The sequence below is a fragment of the Caretta caretta genome, chromosome 19 (genome assembly GCF_965140235.1).
Source record: "Caretta caretta isolate rCarCar2 chromosome 19, rCarCar1.hap1, whole genome shotgun sequence".
Lineage (NCBI taxonomy): Eukaryota > Metazoa > Chordata > Testudines > Cheloniidae > Caretta > Caretta caretta.
Window position 1 is genome coordinate 20,008,475 of NC_134224.1, and position 20,441 is coordinate 20,028,915.

At 42.1% G+C, this 20,441-nt stretch overlaps 1 protein-coding gene across 4 annotated transcripts in view; it reads right to left on the bottom strand.

Moving 5' to 3' along the window:
- KDM1A (lysine demethylase 1A) overlaps nucleotides 1-20,441 on the bottom strand; it is a 180,090-nt gene that overhangs the window by 135,371 nt on the left and 24,278 nt on the right. For all 4 annotated transcript variants that reach the window (XM_048825892.2, XM_048825890.2, XM_048825889.2 and 1 more), the window contains 3 exons: nucleotides 19,022-19,155; nucleotides 3,411-3,489; nucleotides 686-778 (listed from right to left, as the gene is read on the bottom strand). In XM_048825892.2, the coding sequence (XP_048681849.1) occupies nucleotides 686-778; nucleotides 3,411-3,489; nucleotides 19,022-19,155 (306 nt within the window). The remainder of the gene's footprint in view (nucleotides 1-685; nucleotides 779-3,410; nucleotides 3,490-19,021; nucleotides 19,156-20,441) is intronic.

The window sequence follows — 20,441 nt, forward strand, 5'->3', positions numbered from 1 at the left end:
ACGGAAGAGAAAAACAACACTTAGTGCAGGATCCTCAAACTGAGGAGAACGGGTGAGTAATTTGAGAGATGACACATAAGGGTTGTCTACATATAAAATTGTATTGCTTTAACGATACTGGAAAAGATAGAACCTCCCCCCACCCAATGAGGAAATCTTTAAAGGATTCTATAAAAAATAAAATAGAAAAGCTATACACAACTTCATAGAACTAAGGAAAATGTATTGTTCTTGCACAATAAAATTTGAATTTTTTCTCAGCCATTTCATTTCACTGGGAATAAGAACATGACAAATTTGGAAGTTTTAAATTCCAAGTGTTACACACAAACAAAAAGTCTGAAATATTCATTGTGAAACATTTTTTACTCCAAAGTAACTCAAATACAGGACAGGCAGCACTCGTATTGTGGCGATGAATGACAGAAATATCTATAAATATAACATCTTCAAATTTTTCAGATAATTCAGTTTTGGGCTGAGGAAAAAAATGAAAAATTTTGGCCAAAAAGGAAAATTTTGGAAGCCAAATCAGAAAATTTTGGAAGCCAAATCAAGAACTCCAAACAGCATGCCCTTCTCAAGCCTTTACTAGTGTTCCAATATCATGATGCTAAAAATAAGGTACATTTTGGGCCCACAGATCACAGAAAATTACTTAATTTGAAATCACTTGTAAACCTACTTGGTAGAGGCTTTACCCTTTTGTAGATACCGAAGTTGATTAGGCCATGACGCTCTAGATAGCTATGCACTCTGTGAACTAGCACAGTGTCACCTACAGAATAAGAAAGGTTAAATAATTATGTATTTTAATTACTCTTTATTAAAACAATCCAGAGTGACATTTACTGGATGGCCTAATGGAATTACATAGGATGAAGAAATACTTAGACTGATGCCTACCTTTAATAAAACTAACCACACTCACACCACCCATGTGCATCACTGTAAGAGACCATTTACTGTGCAGATTTCACTCCCCACTTTGATACTCTAGGTGAACAGTGATATAGCTGCTTTGCATAGCCCTGCAGGACCCACAGCACTAGGAACCAAAGGGATCATCTAACTCTTCCTTGATTAGCCAGTGTGCAGCGCAGCTGCCTACTGGCATTGGGGAGGCACCTTTGCCTTGCTGTCATTCAGCACTTGAGCACTCCAGACAGTGTGGAATGTATTTTTAAGAGACTAAATACATTTTTTGTATTTGCAGATGTTTGATTGGGGAACTGGGTCCAGTCATGGTGCTACAGGCAGATAATAAACCAGGTCTCTCTTCCTTTTCACATATTCCTGCTAAGTTATAGGAGTCCAATTCAAGTTAATTCTTTTCTGAGGTTCTATCATTCACAGTTCCCCTCTACTTCAGACACACCAAGAGAGCTACCAGCACTGTCCCTGACCCTCACCAGACTCCCCATGTAAGCATGTTCAGTAGGGGGAAGCCTACTCCTTCCTCTCCATGCAGTCTGTACACTACTTATAGATGGTGCTCACCTCCTTACTTTTTTTATTGCAGGTGCTGTGAATGTGATGGGAAGAGAGAGGGAGGGGTGCCTTGGGGTGTTTGTCCCCTCTTTTCATAGTGTCAGTCCCCCCCTTGAAATACATTTCCAGCTGAAATTCAGGAGACAGATATAAGGATGTTCCCTTCTGGTTGTTTCCCCCTGTCTGAACTTCCTTTGTCTTCCCTGTGACGCTGTATGGAATATGGGAGACGCTTTAGAATATTATGGATACCAATACTGTAAAATTGCAATGAGTCATGCCAGAAATGCCATGTAGGGTATCTGCAAAAATGTTACAATTTGCCTAGTATGATAATCTTGCTTATATGTTTGTATCACCTTTGCATTATAAGTTATAGATAAGTAGGGTATATAGCTGTATTGCAGACTTGTGCTGTGCATCTGGGTGACACCCTCAGACAGATTGGCATTGGCACTGCCTAGCCTGCTTGATGGTCCATCAAGGGACATCAGCTGTAAATTAAACCCATTGAAAGACCAGGGACTACACCGGATGAGTCAGCAAGCCATGTAGGGGCATGCCTATGGACAAAGAACTCTAAGGCTTTTCCATGTGCTGTGAAGCTTGTGTTTGAGACACAGGAACTACAAGCCCCATGGCAAAAGAATATACAGTAACTCCTCACTTAAAGTCATCCCAGTTAACATTGTTTCATTGTTACGTTGCTGATCAATTAGAGAACATGCTCATTTAAAATTGCTGGTGGGGGCTTGGAACCAGCGTGGACCGGCAGCCCCCCTATCAGCTCCCCATTCCCCTAAGTTCCCTGTGCAGCAGCCGCCCAGCAGACTATCAATTCCCTCCCCACACTGCCATGTGCTGTGCCTGCCCTGCTCCTGCCCTCTGCCTTGGAGCTGCTCCCCAGAGCCTCCTGCTTGCTGTGCGGAGGGTGGGGAGGTTAATGTCAGGGTGTCCCCCTCCCCCCTGCTTACCCCATTTCCATAGGGTGGGGGGAGAAGAGATGAGACAACAGGGCTCGGGAAGGAAGGAGCCTCCTGGCAGCAGGTGCGGTCTCAACTTGCTGATCTACTTAAAAAGGCAGTGTACTTGGAGGGGGGTCAGCATACATAAAGGGGCCTTGTGCATCTCTCTCTCTCACACACAGGGTGTGTGTGACTGTCTGCTAGGCTGTCTCCCCTTCCTCTATTCGTGCTGCCTTGTAGAGCAAGAGGCTACATTAACAGCTGCAGAAGGGAACTGTTCTAGTCAAAGGTGGACGAGGAGGCAGCAGTAGAAACAGTTGCTAATAACATGTGTTAAAGGTTCAGAACTTTGATCTTGGAAAATTCTGGCCAAGCCTCAGAGGAGAAGTAGAAATCCAAGTGAGGGATTTCTTACACTTACTCTGAGAATTTTCCAATGACCGCATGTGTTCCACAAACATCTTCCCACTACAGAGGGAGACTGCATTTCTTACTTTAGGAATCAAATTCATGCAGTGTGGATATATTCATGTTTAAGATTCACTTTGGCACAACTGGTAAACAATTGAAAACAGCAAACACTGTGAAACATGAGATTCTCTCCATAAATTAATTTTTGCTTCTCTTTCATAAGATTAATTTATCTCTAGACTGAAGTTATTCTGTGAGGAACTGTAACTTGACAGAATTCACTTTTGCTTGGAAATGTTCAGAAAGTAATTTTAGAAGTGCTCCCACATCTGATTTAAACAGCTATCCAATAAACATTCTTCCCAATTTTATAGTCAAACACCCAATGGACTCCACTTTCCTAGTCAAACATTATGGTTCTAAGAACCAAAGAAACAATTGTTTGGGACCTGGCTGAGGGTCTTCTTGATCTGAAACAGCTTTTTCTCAGCACAGACTGACAAACAGCAGCAATGAGGTTTCACTGAAAAATTGTCAACTTACTGTTATAAGGTGCTTCTAGTTGTTGAAGAGTTGCCTCGAATGTCAGCTGAATCTTTGGGTTGTCCAACCAAAGCTGCAACTGTATTTAAAACAAAAACAGTATGTATGTGTGTTTAGAAAGAGAGAAAAAAAACACACACAAAATCTTTAATGTTGTAATGAAGTTTCAACTCATAAGAACTCAAAAGAAGAATTTAAGTTTTTGTACAGCTGTCACATAGACAAGAAGTAAAAACTATATATAATGCAGACTTTTTTCTATGATACCGTCCGGATATTCTTAAAGTATGATTGAATGCAGTGCTTTATTTCCCCATACCACCTCAAAGAAGACAAAACACATATAATCATTGATCTCCCCATCCTATTTACAAGAAAGCCTATGAAAACAAGCATTAAGTGCCACAACACTTTCCATAATAAATGATTACATACACACAAGCAAGCCAAATTAAAGGTTGCAAAGGCATTTCCCAACTTTTGAGTGCTTGACTTTGCAACCCCAGCATCCTTCCAATGTAGTTTCTTTGTAACATTGTGTTTATACACACATCACATATGATGTAGTGCTATCCACGCAATCAGCTGCAAGGTCATTATGATAAAACTGCATTTATCTTACACCTTTAGCCATCTCACCTACACTGAGAACACTAATCCATGTCCACTGAAATTAACAATAACATTCCAGATCTGATTTAATATTACACACAATCTTAAAAGAACATTACAGTTGTAAAGCCAAGCACTCAAAAGTGCCAGAATTAAGCCTCCCTGTGCACATGCATTATGGTAATCTTTAGTTACGTGATCACATACTACTTTTACCACAAGACCCATCTCATTCAGTGCACAAAATGGACAGCGTTTACTTAAGGAGCAGCTATTCAACACACTGTTTTATCCTCCTTGTTTAATGTGTGACCTTAATCCTTATTTACTGCACACTAATCAAACCATTTTTCCTCATGAGTTTTTTCTACGGCTTTCATAGAGCTGTGTAAGATCGAAAGCTTCTCTCTCACCAACAACAGTTGGTCCAACAAAAGATCTCACCCACCTTGTCCCCAAAAGTTTCAAGTCAGACAGCCCAAAAATGAGGATCACACAACTAGTGACCACCTATGAAAAGTTTGGTTTAAGTGACTGCCCAGCATCCAGAGCAGCATTCCAATCCCTAGTTGCCTCCATCCCCAAACTCATGGTCTGGGTCTCTTTGTCCAGGCAGTCTCAGTCTCACCCCCACCAGCTCACAGTCTCCTTGCCCTTCCAGTGCCTCAGCTTCCCCATTTTTACAAACAGGGATAAAAGACTAATGTCCATTGTAAAGTGCTTTGAGATCTAAAGATGAAAAGCACAGTCCTAATCTTCCCCTATCCTCCCAGTTTCTCCCCCTTTCCAGACCATCTCGCCAGATTTCTCGGTCTCAGTCAACTTCCTGGTATGGCTTTCATTCCCTCTGCGTTCAAGTCAGATGGCTTCCTCCTCCATGATGTCTGGGTGCAAGCGGGGGGGAGGGGGAGAAAGAGGCGAGGCATTGAGAGTACAGGAGAGATTGGCACCCTGCTTTCAGCTTCAGTGGCCGGCCCACTCTGGAGCAGCTGGAAGCAGCCATTACATGGAACATCTAGCTTTGTCCCTGTAGCCCTGGCCTCTGAGAATAGCACATGAACAGTCTGGTCACCACTAGGAGCTGTGAGGGGTTCAAGTATGCTCAGCAATGACAGAACTGGAGATTTAACTGTTAAAATTAAAGAAACCTCTGATCATGCACAAACTGCAATTTTTCAAAGGACTTCTAATTTCATCGAATTTAGACAGATTTTCAGAGACAGCAAGAAACACATCCCTGACACACAGACCACCTGCCACGCCTGCCAAATGTCAAATCCCTTCATCAAAGCATGGAGGTGCTAGAGCTGTTCAAAGAAAAGGTGACAAGAATGCTTTAAAACGAGCAAAACATTTTTCCCCAACATGATTCCTGATAACAGCTGAACTTTTTTAGCGGAAACTTTCCAAAAAGAATTTCAGCCTTAGGCAAACACTTGGCATGGAAAATTTCAGCCCAAAGGGTTAAAGTTCTGCAAAGTTATAAGCAACTGAAAACAGTCTTATAATTGGAAACGTCAAGCAACCTTAACAATAGGCAATACTGCTAGCCCCGCTATACCTACTCATGATATGTGGGAGTCAAGAGTATGAGGGTCTAATTCGTCCCCTCTTCCTCATTTTATGCTCTTTGTATGCATTTTCTACATAAGCATTGGGAAGTGTCACTTCTCTCACAGAAGCAATGTCAAGCTCTACGGCCCTAGTTTTATGTAAAGTTTTATGTAAAATATTCAATTCAAAATAGTAGCACTTCACAGAGACTGAACTTACTTTGCACTTATGTCAAAGTGCAGGACAACAGAGAAGTAGAACCCAAAACTGACAAAATCCAAGCTTTTCCCAATTTCTGGATATATTTGGTAGCAGAAGTGTCCAAGTGTGCTTTTTACACCATTTGGCAAGAGAAGTTTGCAACCTTATTTTGGATTTAGATCTTGACAGAGTTAAGTATGGCATCTGAAGACAGAATTACTAAATGGGGCTACATTTGAAGTCCACTTGGAAATTTCAGCTAGCAGCAAATGCCTGTCACTTCATACAGGTAGCACTTTACACCTGTGCTCCATGGTCTGCATTAGTCTCCTGTTTGTTCCTAATTATAAAATAAGATGTTGGTCTCAAGCTACAAAGCCCCAACTGGTTTGGGTCCTGACTACATGAGACACCTATCCTGTCCAGTAGTACTGCAGTAGAATTCCCAGCCTAAACAAGAGGAAACTGACATCAGATTTGTCAGCAGGGCATCCTCAACTCTGAAGTTCACTTCCCTTTTCCCAATCAAAAAAAAAAGTTACTTAAAAAAAACACCATACTTGACAACATACTACAGGACCCATCTTTCCCCAAGTGGTTTGGTTTAATGAGATATGAAAGTGCAAGCACACACAATTGTGTAGGAGTATTTGTGATGGGTGAAGAGATTGTGGAAATACGAGCATACACTGTTTACACATTTCGAATAGTCTAGCAGTTCCTCTGTATAATTTGGGGACTTAAACAGCATATGTGATGGCCATCCCAAACTCTCATGAATAAAATCCTTAGAACATATTATGTATTCTCTATACACAAATATTCACCCATGTTTGTATATTATAGTTTTTGTGTCAGCAAAACCTAGAATTAGGAGGAGAGTGTTCATTACAAACCAAACCTGGTCAGGGAAGCATACAACAGCTTTCCGCTCTGAAATGCAAATAGGACAGAATCACATTCAGTGTCTCACTCAAGAATCTACCAAAGTTTGGGGACACAAATGTCACCAGTCATTGTTCTAACTGCAATGGAAAAAAAACACAGCAGACCCCGCTATATTTATACTAGAGAGGAGCTAAAAATTGCCAGAGTCCCCATTTTAAATGCAATTTTCTCTCACTCAGCTTTTTGACAACCTCATAGAAGAATCATAGAAGATTATGGTTGGAAGAGACTTCAGGAGATCATCTAGTCCAACCCCCTGCTTAAAGCAGGACCAGCCTCAACTAAATCATCTCAGCCAGAGCTTTGTCAAGCCAGGCCTTAAAAACCTCTAAGGATGGAGGTTCCACCGCCTCCCTAGGAAACCCATTCCAGTGCTTCACCACTCTCCTAGTGAAATAGTTTTTCTTAATATCCAACCTAGACCTCTCCCACTGCAACATGAGACCACTGCTCCTTGTTCGGTCATCTGCCACCACTGAAAACAGCCTAGCTCCATGCTCTTTGGAACCCCCCTAACTTCATCATCTGAATGTTTCCATGTCCAGTGTCAATACAAAGATGATTTTATCTATTTATTTATTTATTTTTATATGAAGGAGGGGGAAAGGAGATTTGAGAAAGTCCTTGGGAGACATTTTCAGAGTAACTCAGCAAGAGAAAATTCAGGACTTTTTTGCATCCACATGACTCAAGCATTAGAGTCCTTAAAGTATGTTGCTTGGCAAAACCCTCTAGACCTCCCCTAGATGCTCCTCTAAATACTGGCATTTTGTGCTCGAGTTTTCTATATTTGATTTGTCTCTCAGTGAACAAAATCCTTCAACCATCCAAGTTTGAGAAGGAGGATGAAACAGTGCTCCACTTAAAAAAAAAATATAAAAAAAATCACTGCAACTTTCTATTTGTAGGATATTGCAGAAACAACTCAACATTAAAATGTGAAGTATGGAACATACATAGGTCTCAGGTGTAGTGTGCTTTCCTACCTTTAAAAATAGTGTAATAACTGAGTTATGAATGTTTAAATATGCATCACTGCTCATGCATAGTAGAAAATGCCCATCCCTGCGTTTGTATGCTGGGGCAACTAATGAGAGTGCCAACTGAAAATCTTCCTACTTTTGAAAATATCACATGAATTTTCTTCAAAAATGCCTTGTTTAAGTTCCAGTTAGGTTTATAGCCTCATGGTGCAATTTTCAAAAGCATGTAGAGTAGGATTATGCATTTGACCGGTCCAAAAAACAAATCAGTCAACTGACCAGTCAAACATTGGTCAAAAAGTTTTAAAGTACCAATTTATTGGAACAGTAACAAAAAAGAGTAACACATTATGGTCTCCAACAGGCATGAGTATCTAAGGCTAAGCCTAATTACAAAAATCAAGTTAATTAAATGAGATATTTTAACTCCAAAAAAGGCCAAAAAATTAAATGAAATTCTAAAAAGAATTCTTTTGAGCAATGTTAGGTTAGCATTTAAATATGAATGTTTTTTAAGACTGAACAGTTACAAAAAGAAAAGAAAAAAATTAAATTAAATAGAGATAAAACACTTAGCAACTATAAAATGAACTTATGCTAGATGGTAGGCAGCAGGCCAGCTCTCCAAGCATCTTATTTTTCCACTATCTCTTTATCTATATCTTTGTCATCAAGTTCATCAGTATCTCTTTCATCTGACGAATATGGACCCCAGCAATTACAACACAGTGACATTTCAGATTTAATTAGCTGAAATCATGAAATTTACAATTTTTAAAATCTTATGGCCATGAAATTGACCAAAATGGACTGTGAATTTCGTAGGTCCCTATTTATGACAAACGTTGATGGAAAGTATGCCAAGTTGTTTTCAATACTGAATACTCCTGGGGAATTCTGTGTCACTGCGCACGTGCAAAGTTCATGTCTCCCAAAAAATTTTTTTTTTTTTGCCCCACAGAAAATAGATTCTGAGGAGGTGCTGCAATTACACCTTTCACCCACTAGGGGCTGCTGTGGAACCAGAACAGAGGGCAGACAGCCCAAAGCCACCAGCTGTGGAGAGGGAGGAGTCAGAAGCTGCGTTCCTCAGTGCCCTGCCCATAGGGCCAGGTGAGGAGACACAGGATATGGGGGGTGGGGGGGAAGAGACAGAGCAGGGCACACAGGGCTGTGAGGGGGTCACAGACTGGCACAGGCGCTAGTGGGGTGACAGCATTGAGCCATGGGCTGAATCGGAGTGGGGATGAAGGGACACATGGGGACACGGGGTAATTGTACTGTGTTATTTTGACAAAATACTCAGAATTCTGCAGAATTTTAAAATATTGTGCAGAGAATTTTTAAGCACAAAATTCCCCCACGAGTAATGAATGTTACAAGCAGGTACAACAGAACCAAAGCCTAAAATTAGTCCAAACAAAAAAGGCCATGTTAAAATAATTAGAGGACTATGTTGAAATCATGCTTGGTAGAAGCAGAAGATATGGAACTAGAAATTAATGAATGAAAGTTGGTGTGTAGGATATTAGGCTTAATTAGTGGAAGGACTATGCCACTCATCACCGGGTCCTTAAAGAAAGAGACTTTGGGAGAAGAATATGGAAGAAAAGACTACGGCTACTGATGCGAGCTTCATCAGCCTAGCTGCCTGCCCCAATACACAGAGTCTATTGGGAGACTGGACATTCTTCATCCCAATCCTGAGGGATATCCAAGCCAGACTGGGCCATAGAGAGGAATCCAGATGACATCACCACCCCTACCCACCTCCAGATGAAGCCCAAAAACCACTTGAGATAAAACAGGATCAAACTAACAGCAGTACTAGCCTCAGCTCATCTCAACTAACTCTCTTCAGCTAAAGGGAAAGGGAACAAGAAATGTTAAAATGAAATCCTTACCTGATAATTTACTTTTTAAATGCTTTAACTAGCTTTCCTCAAGAACATAACAATGGCCATAATGGGTCACACCAATGGTCCACTTAGCCCAGTATCCTGTCTCTTACAGTGGCCAGTGCCAGACGCTCAGAGAAAATGAACAGAACAGGGCAATAATCCAGTGATCCATCCTCTGTTGTCCAGTTGCAGCTTCTGGTAATTGAAGTTTAGGGACACCCAGAGCATGGGGTTGCACCCCTAAACATCCTGGTTAATAGTCATTGATGGACCTATCCTCCATGAATTTTTTTTTTTTTTTTAAAACACTTTTGGCCTTCACAGCATCCCCTGGCAACAAGTTGCACAACTTGACACTGCATTGTAAGAAGCTGATTTAGTTGGGGTTGGTCCTGCTTTGAGCAGGGGATTGGACTAGATGACCTCTTGAGGTCTCTTTCAACCCTAATCTTCTATGATTCTAAGTACTTCCTTGTTTGTATCTTTTCCGATTCTTTAATAAAAGCTTAAAAGGATTGTCATGGTGTTTGTGTCATGGTACTAAGCAGACTGAAGTCTCTGTATAACGAACCTTGTTTAACGCTGTTTATATTGGACAGTGACTAAGTTATGTTACTTATGGCATGCATCCGATGAAGTGAGTTGTAGCTCCCAAAAGCTTACGCTCAAATAAATCTTAGTCTCTAAGGTGCCACAAATAACTTAAAAAAAAAGTATGTTAACTTCATCCCATTTATTCCATCTAAATTAATACAATAGTAGGCAGCATTATGTGCAGGAGAGATCACATGATTCTTCCATGATATTTTAAATCGGTTATATTTTTCTCTTCAGCTTTTGTAAGTGGACTGCGTTCCGTATTCTCACAGAATATATTTCCTAGCATTCAGGAACTTGTTCTTGGAATCAGATAGCGTAGAACTATCACTTTCAATATTCTGAGTGGATTGAGTGGTTCAAACAATGAAAATGAGTTTTGCACCGAAGGACAGTCATCAAAAAGATCAGTGTGGATTACTTGGGGGTAACACATAGCCACCCTTCCTCAGAGGCTGGCTGAGAAGCCTGCTTTTATACCTGAAGATCTTTGAGACACTTAATAGAAGATGCCCACTGAATACAACAAGGGATTATTCAGTGTGGATGAAACTGAGTGCTGTACTAAATGACAATGAAAATTACTATTTGTTTTTGAAAAATTAGACAATGCTTTTTACATTTGACACGTGATGAGAACCTTGCCAGATCTTCAACATCACTGATGAAGAGATGCATTGCATGGGTATCACACCCATAACACAGAAGTTGTTAGATACCAAGCAGCTTTCATATTAGGTGCATTGTTAATACCCAAAACCTTCCATGGACCCAACTGATTGATTATATTTTTTAACCGATCAGTACTGCTTCGCAAGCAGGCTGGCTAACCTAGTGAGGAGGGCTTTAAACTAGGTTCACCGGGGGAAGGAGACCAAAGCCCTGAGGTAAGTGGGGAAGTGGGATTACGGGAGGAAGCACGAGAAAGAGCGAACGAGAGGGCAGGGCTCCTGCCTCATACTGAGAAAGAGGGACGATCAGCAAGTTTTCTCAAGGGCCTATACACAAATGCAAGAAGCCTGGGAAACATGCAGGGAGAACTGGAAGTCCTGGCACAGTCAAGGAATTATGATGTGATTGGGATAACAGAGACTTGGTGGGATAACTCACATGACTGGAGTACTGTCATGGATGGATATAAACTGTTCAGGAAGGACAGGCAGGGCAGAAAAGGTGGGGGAGTTGCACTGTATGTAAGGGAGCAGTATGACCTCTCAGAGCTCCAGTATGAAACTGCAGAAAAACCTGAAAGTCTCTGGATTAAGTTTAGAAGTGTGAGCAACAAGGGTGATGTCGTGGTGGGAGTCTGTCATAGACCACCGGACCAGGGGGATGAGGTGGACGAGGCTTTCTTCCGGCAACTCGCAGAAGTTACTAGATCACAGGTCCTGGTTCTCATGGGAGACTTCAATCACCCTGATATCTGCTGGGAGAGCAATACAGCGGTGCACAGGCAATCCAGGAAGTTTTTGGAAAGTGTAGGGGACAATTTCCTGGTGCAAGTGCTGGAGGAACCAACTAGGGGCAGAGCTCTTCTTGACCTGCTGCTCACAAACCGGGAAGAATTAGTAGGGGAAGCAAAAGTGGATGGGAACCTGGAGGCAGTGACCATGAGATGGTAGAGTTCAGGATCCTGACACAGGGAAGAAAGGAGAGCAGCAGAATACAGACCCTGGACTTCAGAAAAGCAGACTTTGACTCCCTCAGGGAACTGATGAGCAGGATCCCCTGGGAGAATAACATGAGGGGGAAAGGAGTCCAGGATTGCTGGCTGTATTTTAAAGAATCCTTATTGAGGTTATTGGAACAAACAATCCCGATGTGTAGAAAGAATAGTAAATATGGCAGGCGACCAGCTTGGCTTAACAGTGAAATCCTTGCTGATCTTGAACACAAAAAAGAAGCTTACAAGAAGTGGAAGATTGGACAAATGACCAGGGAAGAGTATAAAAATATTGCTCGGGGATGCAGGAGTGAAATCAGGAAGGCCAAATCACACCTGGAGTTGCAGCTAGCAAGAGATGTTAAGAGTAACAAGAAGGGTTTCTTCAGGTATGTTAGCAACAAGAAGAAAGTCAAGGAAAGTGTGGGCCCCTTACTGAATGAGGGAGGCAACCTAGTGACAGAGGATGTGGAAAAAGCTAATGTACTCAATGCTTTTTTTGCCTCTGTCTTCACAAACAAGGTCAGCTCCTAGACTCCTGCACTGGGCAGCACAGCATGGGGAGGAGGTGACCAGCCCTCTGTGGAGAAAGAAGTGGTTCAGGACTATTTAGAAAAGCTGGATGAGCACGAGCCCATGGGGCCGGATGCGTTGCATCCGAGAGTGCTAAAGGAGTTGGCGGATGTGATTGCAGAACCATTGGCCATTATCTTTGAAAACTCATGGCAATCGGGGGAAGTCCCGGACGACTGGAAAAAGGCTAATGTAGTGCCCAACTTTAAAAAAATGGAAGGAGGAAGATCCTGGGAACTACAGGCCAGTCAGCCTCACCTCAGTCCCTGGAAAAATCGTGGAGCAGGTCCTCAAGGAATCAAATTCTGAAGCCCTTAGAGGAGAGGAAAGTAATCAGGAACAGTCAGCATGGATTCACCAAGGGCAACTCATGCCTGACTAATTTAATTGCCTTCTATGATGAGATAACTGGCTCTGTGGATGAGGGGAAAGCGGTGGACGTGTTGTTCCTTGACTTTAGCAAAGCTTTTTACATGGTATCCCACAGTATTCTTGCCAGCAAGTTAAAGAAGTATGGGCTGGATGAATGGACTATAAGGTGGATGGAAAGTTGGCTAGATTTTCGGGCTCAACAGGTAGTGATCCATGGCTCCATGTCTAGTTGGCAGCTGGTATCAAGTGCAGTGCCCCAAGGGTCGGTCCTCGGGCTGGTTTTGTTCAATATCTTCATAAATGATCTGGAGGATGGTGTGGATTGCACACTCAGCAAGTTTGCAGATGACACTAAACTGGGAGGAGAGGTAGATACGCTGCAGGGAAGGGATAGGATACAGAGGGCCCTAGACAAATTAGAGGATTGGGCCAAAAGAAATCTGATGAGGTTCAACAAGGACAAGTGCAGAATCCTGCACTTAGGATGGAAGAATTCCATGCACCGCTACAGACTAGGGACTGAATGGCTAGGCACCAGTTCTGCGGAAAAGGACCTAGGGGTTTCAGTGGACAAGAAGCTGGATATGAGTCAACAGTGTGCCCTTGTTGCCAAGAAGGCCAATGGCATTTTGGGATGTATATGTAGGGGCATTGCCAGCAGATGGAGGGATGTGATCGTTCCCCTCTATTCGACATTGGTGAGGCCTCATCTGGAGTACTGTGTTCAGTTTTGGGCCCCACACTACAAGAAGGATGTGGAGAAATTCGAAAGAGTCCAGCGGAGGGCAACAAAAATGATTAGGGGACTGGAACACATGACTTATGAGGAGACGCTGAGGGAACTGGGATTATTTAGTCTGCGGAAGAGAAGAATGAGGGGGCATTTGATAGCTGCTTTCAACTACCTGAAAAGGGGGTTCCAAAGAGGATGGATCTAGACTGTTATCAGCTGATGACAGAACAAGAAGTAATGGTCTCAAGTTGCACTGGGGGAGGTTTAGGTTGGATATTAGGAAGAACTTTTTCACTAGGAGGGTGGTGAAACACTGGAATGTGTTACCAAGGGAGGTGGTAGAATCTCCTTCCTTAGAAGTTTTTAAGGTCAGGCCTGACAAAGCCCTGGCTGGGATGATTTAGTTGGGGATTGGTCCTGCTTTGAGCAGGGGGTTGGACTAGATGACCTCCTGAGTCCATTCCAACCCTGATATTCTATGATTCTATATAGGACTGCGTGGTGATATTCCAATGCACAACTGAGTGAATAAAATACTGGCTGTAGAGTTGACAATCTCATAGTGACTGAACTCCATACATCCAGACACTACAGACATGGGAGGAGTTTGCAAAATAAGACCAACAACTCACTTTTTCACATCAACCGCTTCAGCACCCAGAAGTCTTCCTGCAAGCAGCTTCCTACTTGGTACTTTGTAAATTGGATGCAACTTATAAAAAAAATTCTAGCCTAAATAATGGTTTTCAACCATATGCAAATAGATGGTGAATGTGTTTTTCTGGTCATGGGACAAGCTATTCAAAAAACTTCTTAAAACCAATGTAATGATCACTGGAAGACTTTCCAGGAGCAGGAGTTTTCAATGCTGAAGCTGATGAAGTAGCAAAATTTTAATAAAAGATGAAGAAATGGAATTAGCTTCACTTTCATAGTCACTCATATCACTCTTCATCAAAAAGACTCCATACTTCGTGATTATGCTGCTGAAGACTAATAAAAAGGAGAATGCACAGATAAAAAATTTTGATGCAGACATCTTTTCCCTTTCTTGCTGTTTGACTGCAATATTTGACAATAGCTAGACACATACCACAAGAATTCAAATGTATCTCCATTCTATCTACATGCGTCACATACTTAGAAGAGAACTTGCGCTAAGCTTTAACAGTTTTTCCATGGTCATGTCACCTTTTGGGGTGCAATCCAGACCAGTGAGAGATTGTGTTACTGCCAGCTCTGTAACCCTGGGTGCCTTAAAATGCTCTGCTGCTCGCAGCCACCACACAAGCAAGCACTGAGTGTCTGTACGATAAGCAGCCCTCATTCACTAACACTGACTTCAGCATCCTGCTTGTTACACCACAGGCATGCTCTGGTCTCCACCAGCCTTGGTTACTACTAGCCAAGTGACCCAAACACACCCCATTCCCAAATTTCCCCAAAACTGTCTACCCTGAAGTGTCCAGCCCTCTCCTAGATCACTTGTTTTGTTCTTTAAACAGAAAACAGCACTGGCTTGGTTTAGATTTAAAAATAAAAAGTTTATCAATCAGGATGTAAGTGATGCCAAGTAAAAAAAAAACAAAAATAAAAAACACCAAGGTAGAGATGGTAAGATGGTTACAGGCAAATAAAAGTGAAAACATGCATCTAAAAGTCTAAAACTTAATCTAGCAAGGCACAGTCCTTGTTTAAGATGATTTAGTTCATCCAAATGGCTGAATGTCTCCCAGTCAGGCCCTTCCACAGAAGTATGAGTGCTGGTTTCCCTTGTCTTCTTAAGTGAAAGATAACTCTCTTTCCAGTCCAGTAAAACTCCGACAGGCATTTCAGAGTTCATTGACACTGCTTCAAGAAGTGGAACGGCTTTCTGGGGGGTAAAGTCTCCATCTAGCAGTGATAGTTGAGTAGTTTACTCCATCAAGCTAATAAGAGGAGGAGGTAACAACTTTGATGTAACTGTACCTTCACGGTCTCTGCCTGTTGACCAAACTGGTTAAAAAATTGTGTTTGTTTGACATGTCTGGATCATAAACAATTCCCCATCCACTTTGTGAGTTTTGATGGTTCTGTTTACTGCATACATAAACTGCAATTTCATTGACACTGGTCACCCTGCTTCCTTTGTATTCGAGGCCTACGTAGACCTGTTTCTACCTTGTTCAAAGAGAGATTCTGAAACATATCAGAGGTCATCCATAACTTCACATGCAGCATTATCACACATATTCCACAACGATATTGAGCAGTGTGTTATTAGTTTTCAAATGATACTTAACGCATAATTTGTACAACTCTCATTGCAGTAGTGTGTAGGGTGTGAATACAGGAGTGCTTAGAGTCACACAATAGTAAGAAGTCCATACAAATGATTTTGGCTTTCCTCAACTCTGCACAAGTTATATCACTTATTAATGTCTCATGATTTCAGGAATGCTCTCTAGATTAAGTATCACTTCCATTTAGGTCAATTTTTAACTCCTGCTATTTCAGAAGATTCCAGCCAACTAAGATGTTTTCAGGTATGATGCTCTCTCTCAGGACTGTTACACTAAAAAGTTAGGTTGAAGGAAGCCGCCTTAAGTCAACCTGTTAATATGTGTGTCTACACTACTGGGTCCTTTACGCCAACCTGAATCATAGAATATCAGGGTTGGAAGGGACCTCAGGAGGTCATCTAGTCCAACCCCCTACTCAAAGCAGGACCAATCCTCAACTAAATCTTCCCAGCCAGGGCTTTGTCAAGCCTCTGTCGACTTCTGTAATCCAACTCTGCAAGAGGAGTAGCACTTAGTTCAATTTTCATGGGTTGACTGTGAGGTAGTGCAGATGCAGCATTGCGTAATTTGACTTAATTGGCCTCCAGATGGTGTCCCACAATGCTCATCTGCTCTGGAGATCATTCTCAACTCCGCTGCACTGCAGCCAGATATACAGGAAACAGGCCCTCCCCTGCTAAAGCCCTGGGAACTTTTAATTTCTCATTTTCTGTTTGATTAGTATTGGGAGCATGCCAGCTTGAGCACAGATGATCAGGGACACAGGCGAGAGGTGGATCCATTCTCCCTGACAGCCAGAAATATTTTTAACTCTGGAGCCCTGTGGGTTGCAGGACATCACGGTGGCCAACTGATGCTGGGGAAGGCAACTCCTCTGGTGAGTATACAGCAAGGTACTGTGGCTCTCTGGATTACAAGAGGCTGCTCCAGCTACGCAGAAGGTGGCCCTCGAAAAGACTCTTTATGTGGACTGGGATAGCCTGGGAACCCTCCATGGTTATCTCTAGGAAACTTTTATGGAGGTACTCTGCAATCCTTTGCAGAAGGTTTCTGGGCAGGGCAGACTTAATTCTTTCACCATGGTAGGACACTTTCCTATGCAACTCCTGAATTAATTCAGCTGGCATCATTGCGGTACACAGCATAGCAGCATAAGGACCAGGTCTATACCCAGATGCTTGCAGCATCTCCTTCCTTTCCGCTTCTGTTGCCCTCAGGAGACTGATATCACGTAGGGTCGCCTAGGACAGTGGTTCCCAAACTTGTTCCACCGCTTGTGCAGGGAAAGCCCCTGGCGGGCCGGGCTGATTTGTTTATTTGCCGCGACTGCAAGTTTGGCCGATCACGGCTCCCAGTGGCCACAGTTTGCTGCTCCAGGCCAATGGGAGCTGCTGGAAGCAGCGCGGGCCAAGGGACATACTGGCTGCCACTTCCAGCAGCTCCCATTGGCCTGGAGCAGCAAACTGCGGCCACGGGGGAAGTTCTCATTAAAAGTAATCTTACAAGGAAAAAAGAGGACATGTAGACCCAACCCACCCACCCACATTCCGGATCACCAAACCACGTGGCCACTAATGTGCCTTTACTGTGCTCGGCAAGGGTCGGCAAATAGTTTAAAGTGGCTGATAGGGGACTGGGGCCCCACATGAGAGATTCCGCCATTTCAGAGTGAAAACGTTCCCTCCCCCATTCATAACAGCTTCCCGTGGTGCTATGGGGAAGGACCATTGTTTGAGTAGCTACCTCTGCTCCCGACATGAGCTTGCCATAAACTTCATTAAAAGAGCGGTCACCGGCGACCCCAGGGGGAGAGGGCGCTACTCACTGTGGCTGGAGCAGCAAAAAGGCACAGTGCACAGTTATGGATTCTGATTATGTTATGGCTTGCATCTAGTGTAATAAGGGTTTTTGTTTTGTTTTTTTAATGAAAACGGCCTTGCTATGGAAACATTTTATTCGTGTACAATGGCGCCTTTATTTTTTCCCATGACTGACAACTGGAAATGTGTGTCATCAACACCTGAAAGCAGACTTTTGCTTATTAGGAGGAGAAAGAGAATGTAGGAGGACATGTTCACTGAGATAATGAATGCCTCCGGAACAGCTGACAAAAAGCCGAGTTTGTTCTAGAAGATCTCAGCCAGTCAAGATGCTCACCTTTCAGTTGGTTCACATTTTTTCCCCCACAACAGATGGCATTAGTATATAGTAAAGTGAGCAATCACAACCTTTTAAGTAAGCTTGCTAACATATGGCAACATGATGCAATCTAAAATGTAGATTGTCGCCTACATCAGGGCATTCTTGCTGAAAAAATCTGAAAAGATTTAACCATAGTCAAATAATAGGTGGTCAGCTGAGATTATTTGACCATTTGCAGTGTTTTTGTAGCTATGTTGGTACCAGGACATTAGAGAGACCAGAAGAAGAGGCGTAGCTCGAAAGTTTCTCTTTCGCCAACGTAAGTTGGTCCAGATAAAGACACCACCCTACCTACCTTGTCTCTCTATTATTTGACTGGTCAATTGACCAGGTTGCCAAGCCAACACCTAAGTGACTTGGACACATTTGAAAATCCCATCTGCAGCACTTGCATTTATGTTTTAATTCAAAATATCATTAATGTAACTGAAAGACACAGAAGCAGTTTGATTCACTTAATGAAAGTTCTTTACTGAGGATAAGTGACAGGCATAATTCGATGTTTCAATATTTAGGCATTTGAGTTCCATGCATAAGCAATTTTTTCTTAAATTTCCTTAAGTAGAAAATGTTTTCAGACTTCTTATGCAACAAAATTAGCTAAATTTCTCAACAGGCTTAGACTAAACATAAGAGTTTCTGCCCAAAAGGAAACTAGTTGAAAAAGTTATGGACAATCGAAAAAGAGAATCTTATGAGAGACTTCTATTTGTAACCTTAAGAATGTGCACGGCATCCAAGCAACAGATTCAACATCAGTACAGATTTGCCTATACTGCCCCTCAGAAGAATGCCTCAATTCAGAACTTGCTAAGAACTACCTGTATTGACTGTGTGTGTGACAGGTTTCTGAAACAGAACAGCTCATCATAGAAACCATCAATCACCACAAGAAGCAATCACCAGACAGAGCCATCCAGATGTTCTTTGCAAATTATTAAAAAGATATGGAACTGTTCCTATCAAAGTTCCTAATATTTAAGAACTTACTGTGCGATTCCTGATGTACAGAAACACTTTCTGAGTCTGCTGCGGGCCACTGATGATGTCTGGAAAACAAGCAGCTTCTTGAGAGGTCATACGATCATGCGGAAGTCTACTCTGGAAAGCTGCACCCTCCACACCTAAAAAAAAAAGAAAGAAAGAAAAAAAAAGGGGTATGTCTTACAAGTATTCCAAAAGCAACTGATATGTTAGTGATTTTACTAAAAAGCTCCCCCCTCCTGGTCAAGACACTTGAATATCCATATACAAGAATGCGCTAACTGGTTTCGTCTAACACTTCCACCAGCTCCTTTTGTCTATTTCTGCAAGCCAGAAATATCTCGGCCAGTGCTTTGAGGTACAGATCAAAATTGGGCATTAGCACTAGCACCACTACAAAAGAACACAGGATTTAGAGAACAAGCAACAAGTAAAAGTGAGGAGATAAAAAGATATAAAAAGAAAACTAAACTGTTTATCAGTAAGAAATAACTGGTTTAGATCTCTCTCTCTCTAAGCTCTATAAACCTTCAGGAGACCCCTCCTAAGCCAAGTGGGCTGTAAACCACAAAGAGGACAATGAATAGGTTCCTCACATCTGCTCTCCAGCTTCCAAGGGTTTGTCTAGATTAACCCTGACTCAAACACTGACTTCTTTTCATAAATCTAGAGAACCCCACAGTCCATCCCTTTAGCCTGACAAACATACCCATAATGTGTACAGCAATGGAGTGCAAATCCATGCAAGAGACTGCTATATTTTCCTGAGTGAAAGGAAAGGGAAGGAATTTTATCTTTTCCTAGGTAATGCAATGCTTAAAGTCTCCTGCTGGACATAAACTAGGAGTCATTTCTCTATATGCAAAGATAGCGTCCAATTAGGGCACCTGAACGTTTAACATTCTTGGAACAAATGGAAATCACAGCTTGCAGAAAACTGCAAGAACAACAGTATTAGCTAGACCATATTCCTTTAATTACAGCGGAACACAGAAACTAACTACACACAAGTCACAAAAAAAGTGCACAAAAACAGACATCTCTGCATATAAAGGAAAGGGCACATCTGGACTTCACTTTAAAGGTACATCTTACAGACAAAAGAAGCAGGACAAAAAATACATCGAGAGGCAAATATCAGTGAGGTCAATTTCAAAATACCAGGTGACCTAGGAAGGTTAGAAATATAAGCAGAAAAGCAGCTAAACTGGACAAATACAAGCTAATATATCCAAGGAAAAAAATGCCAAAACACAGATTATGAAATGAGACTGAGATAGTCAATATTGATGCTGGAATTGTTCAAGAGATGGTGGTAGGCATCAAATTAGATATGACTTTGCAGTGTGTTATGGAAACAAAAACATCTGTATGATTTTAGGTTGGATGGGCACTGTTACAGAATGGGAAGGAGGTGGGAGGGAAA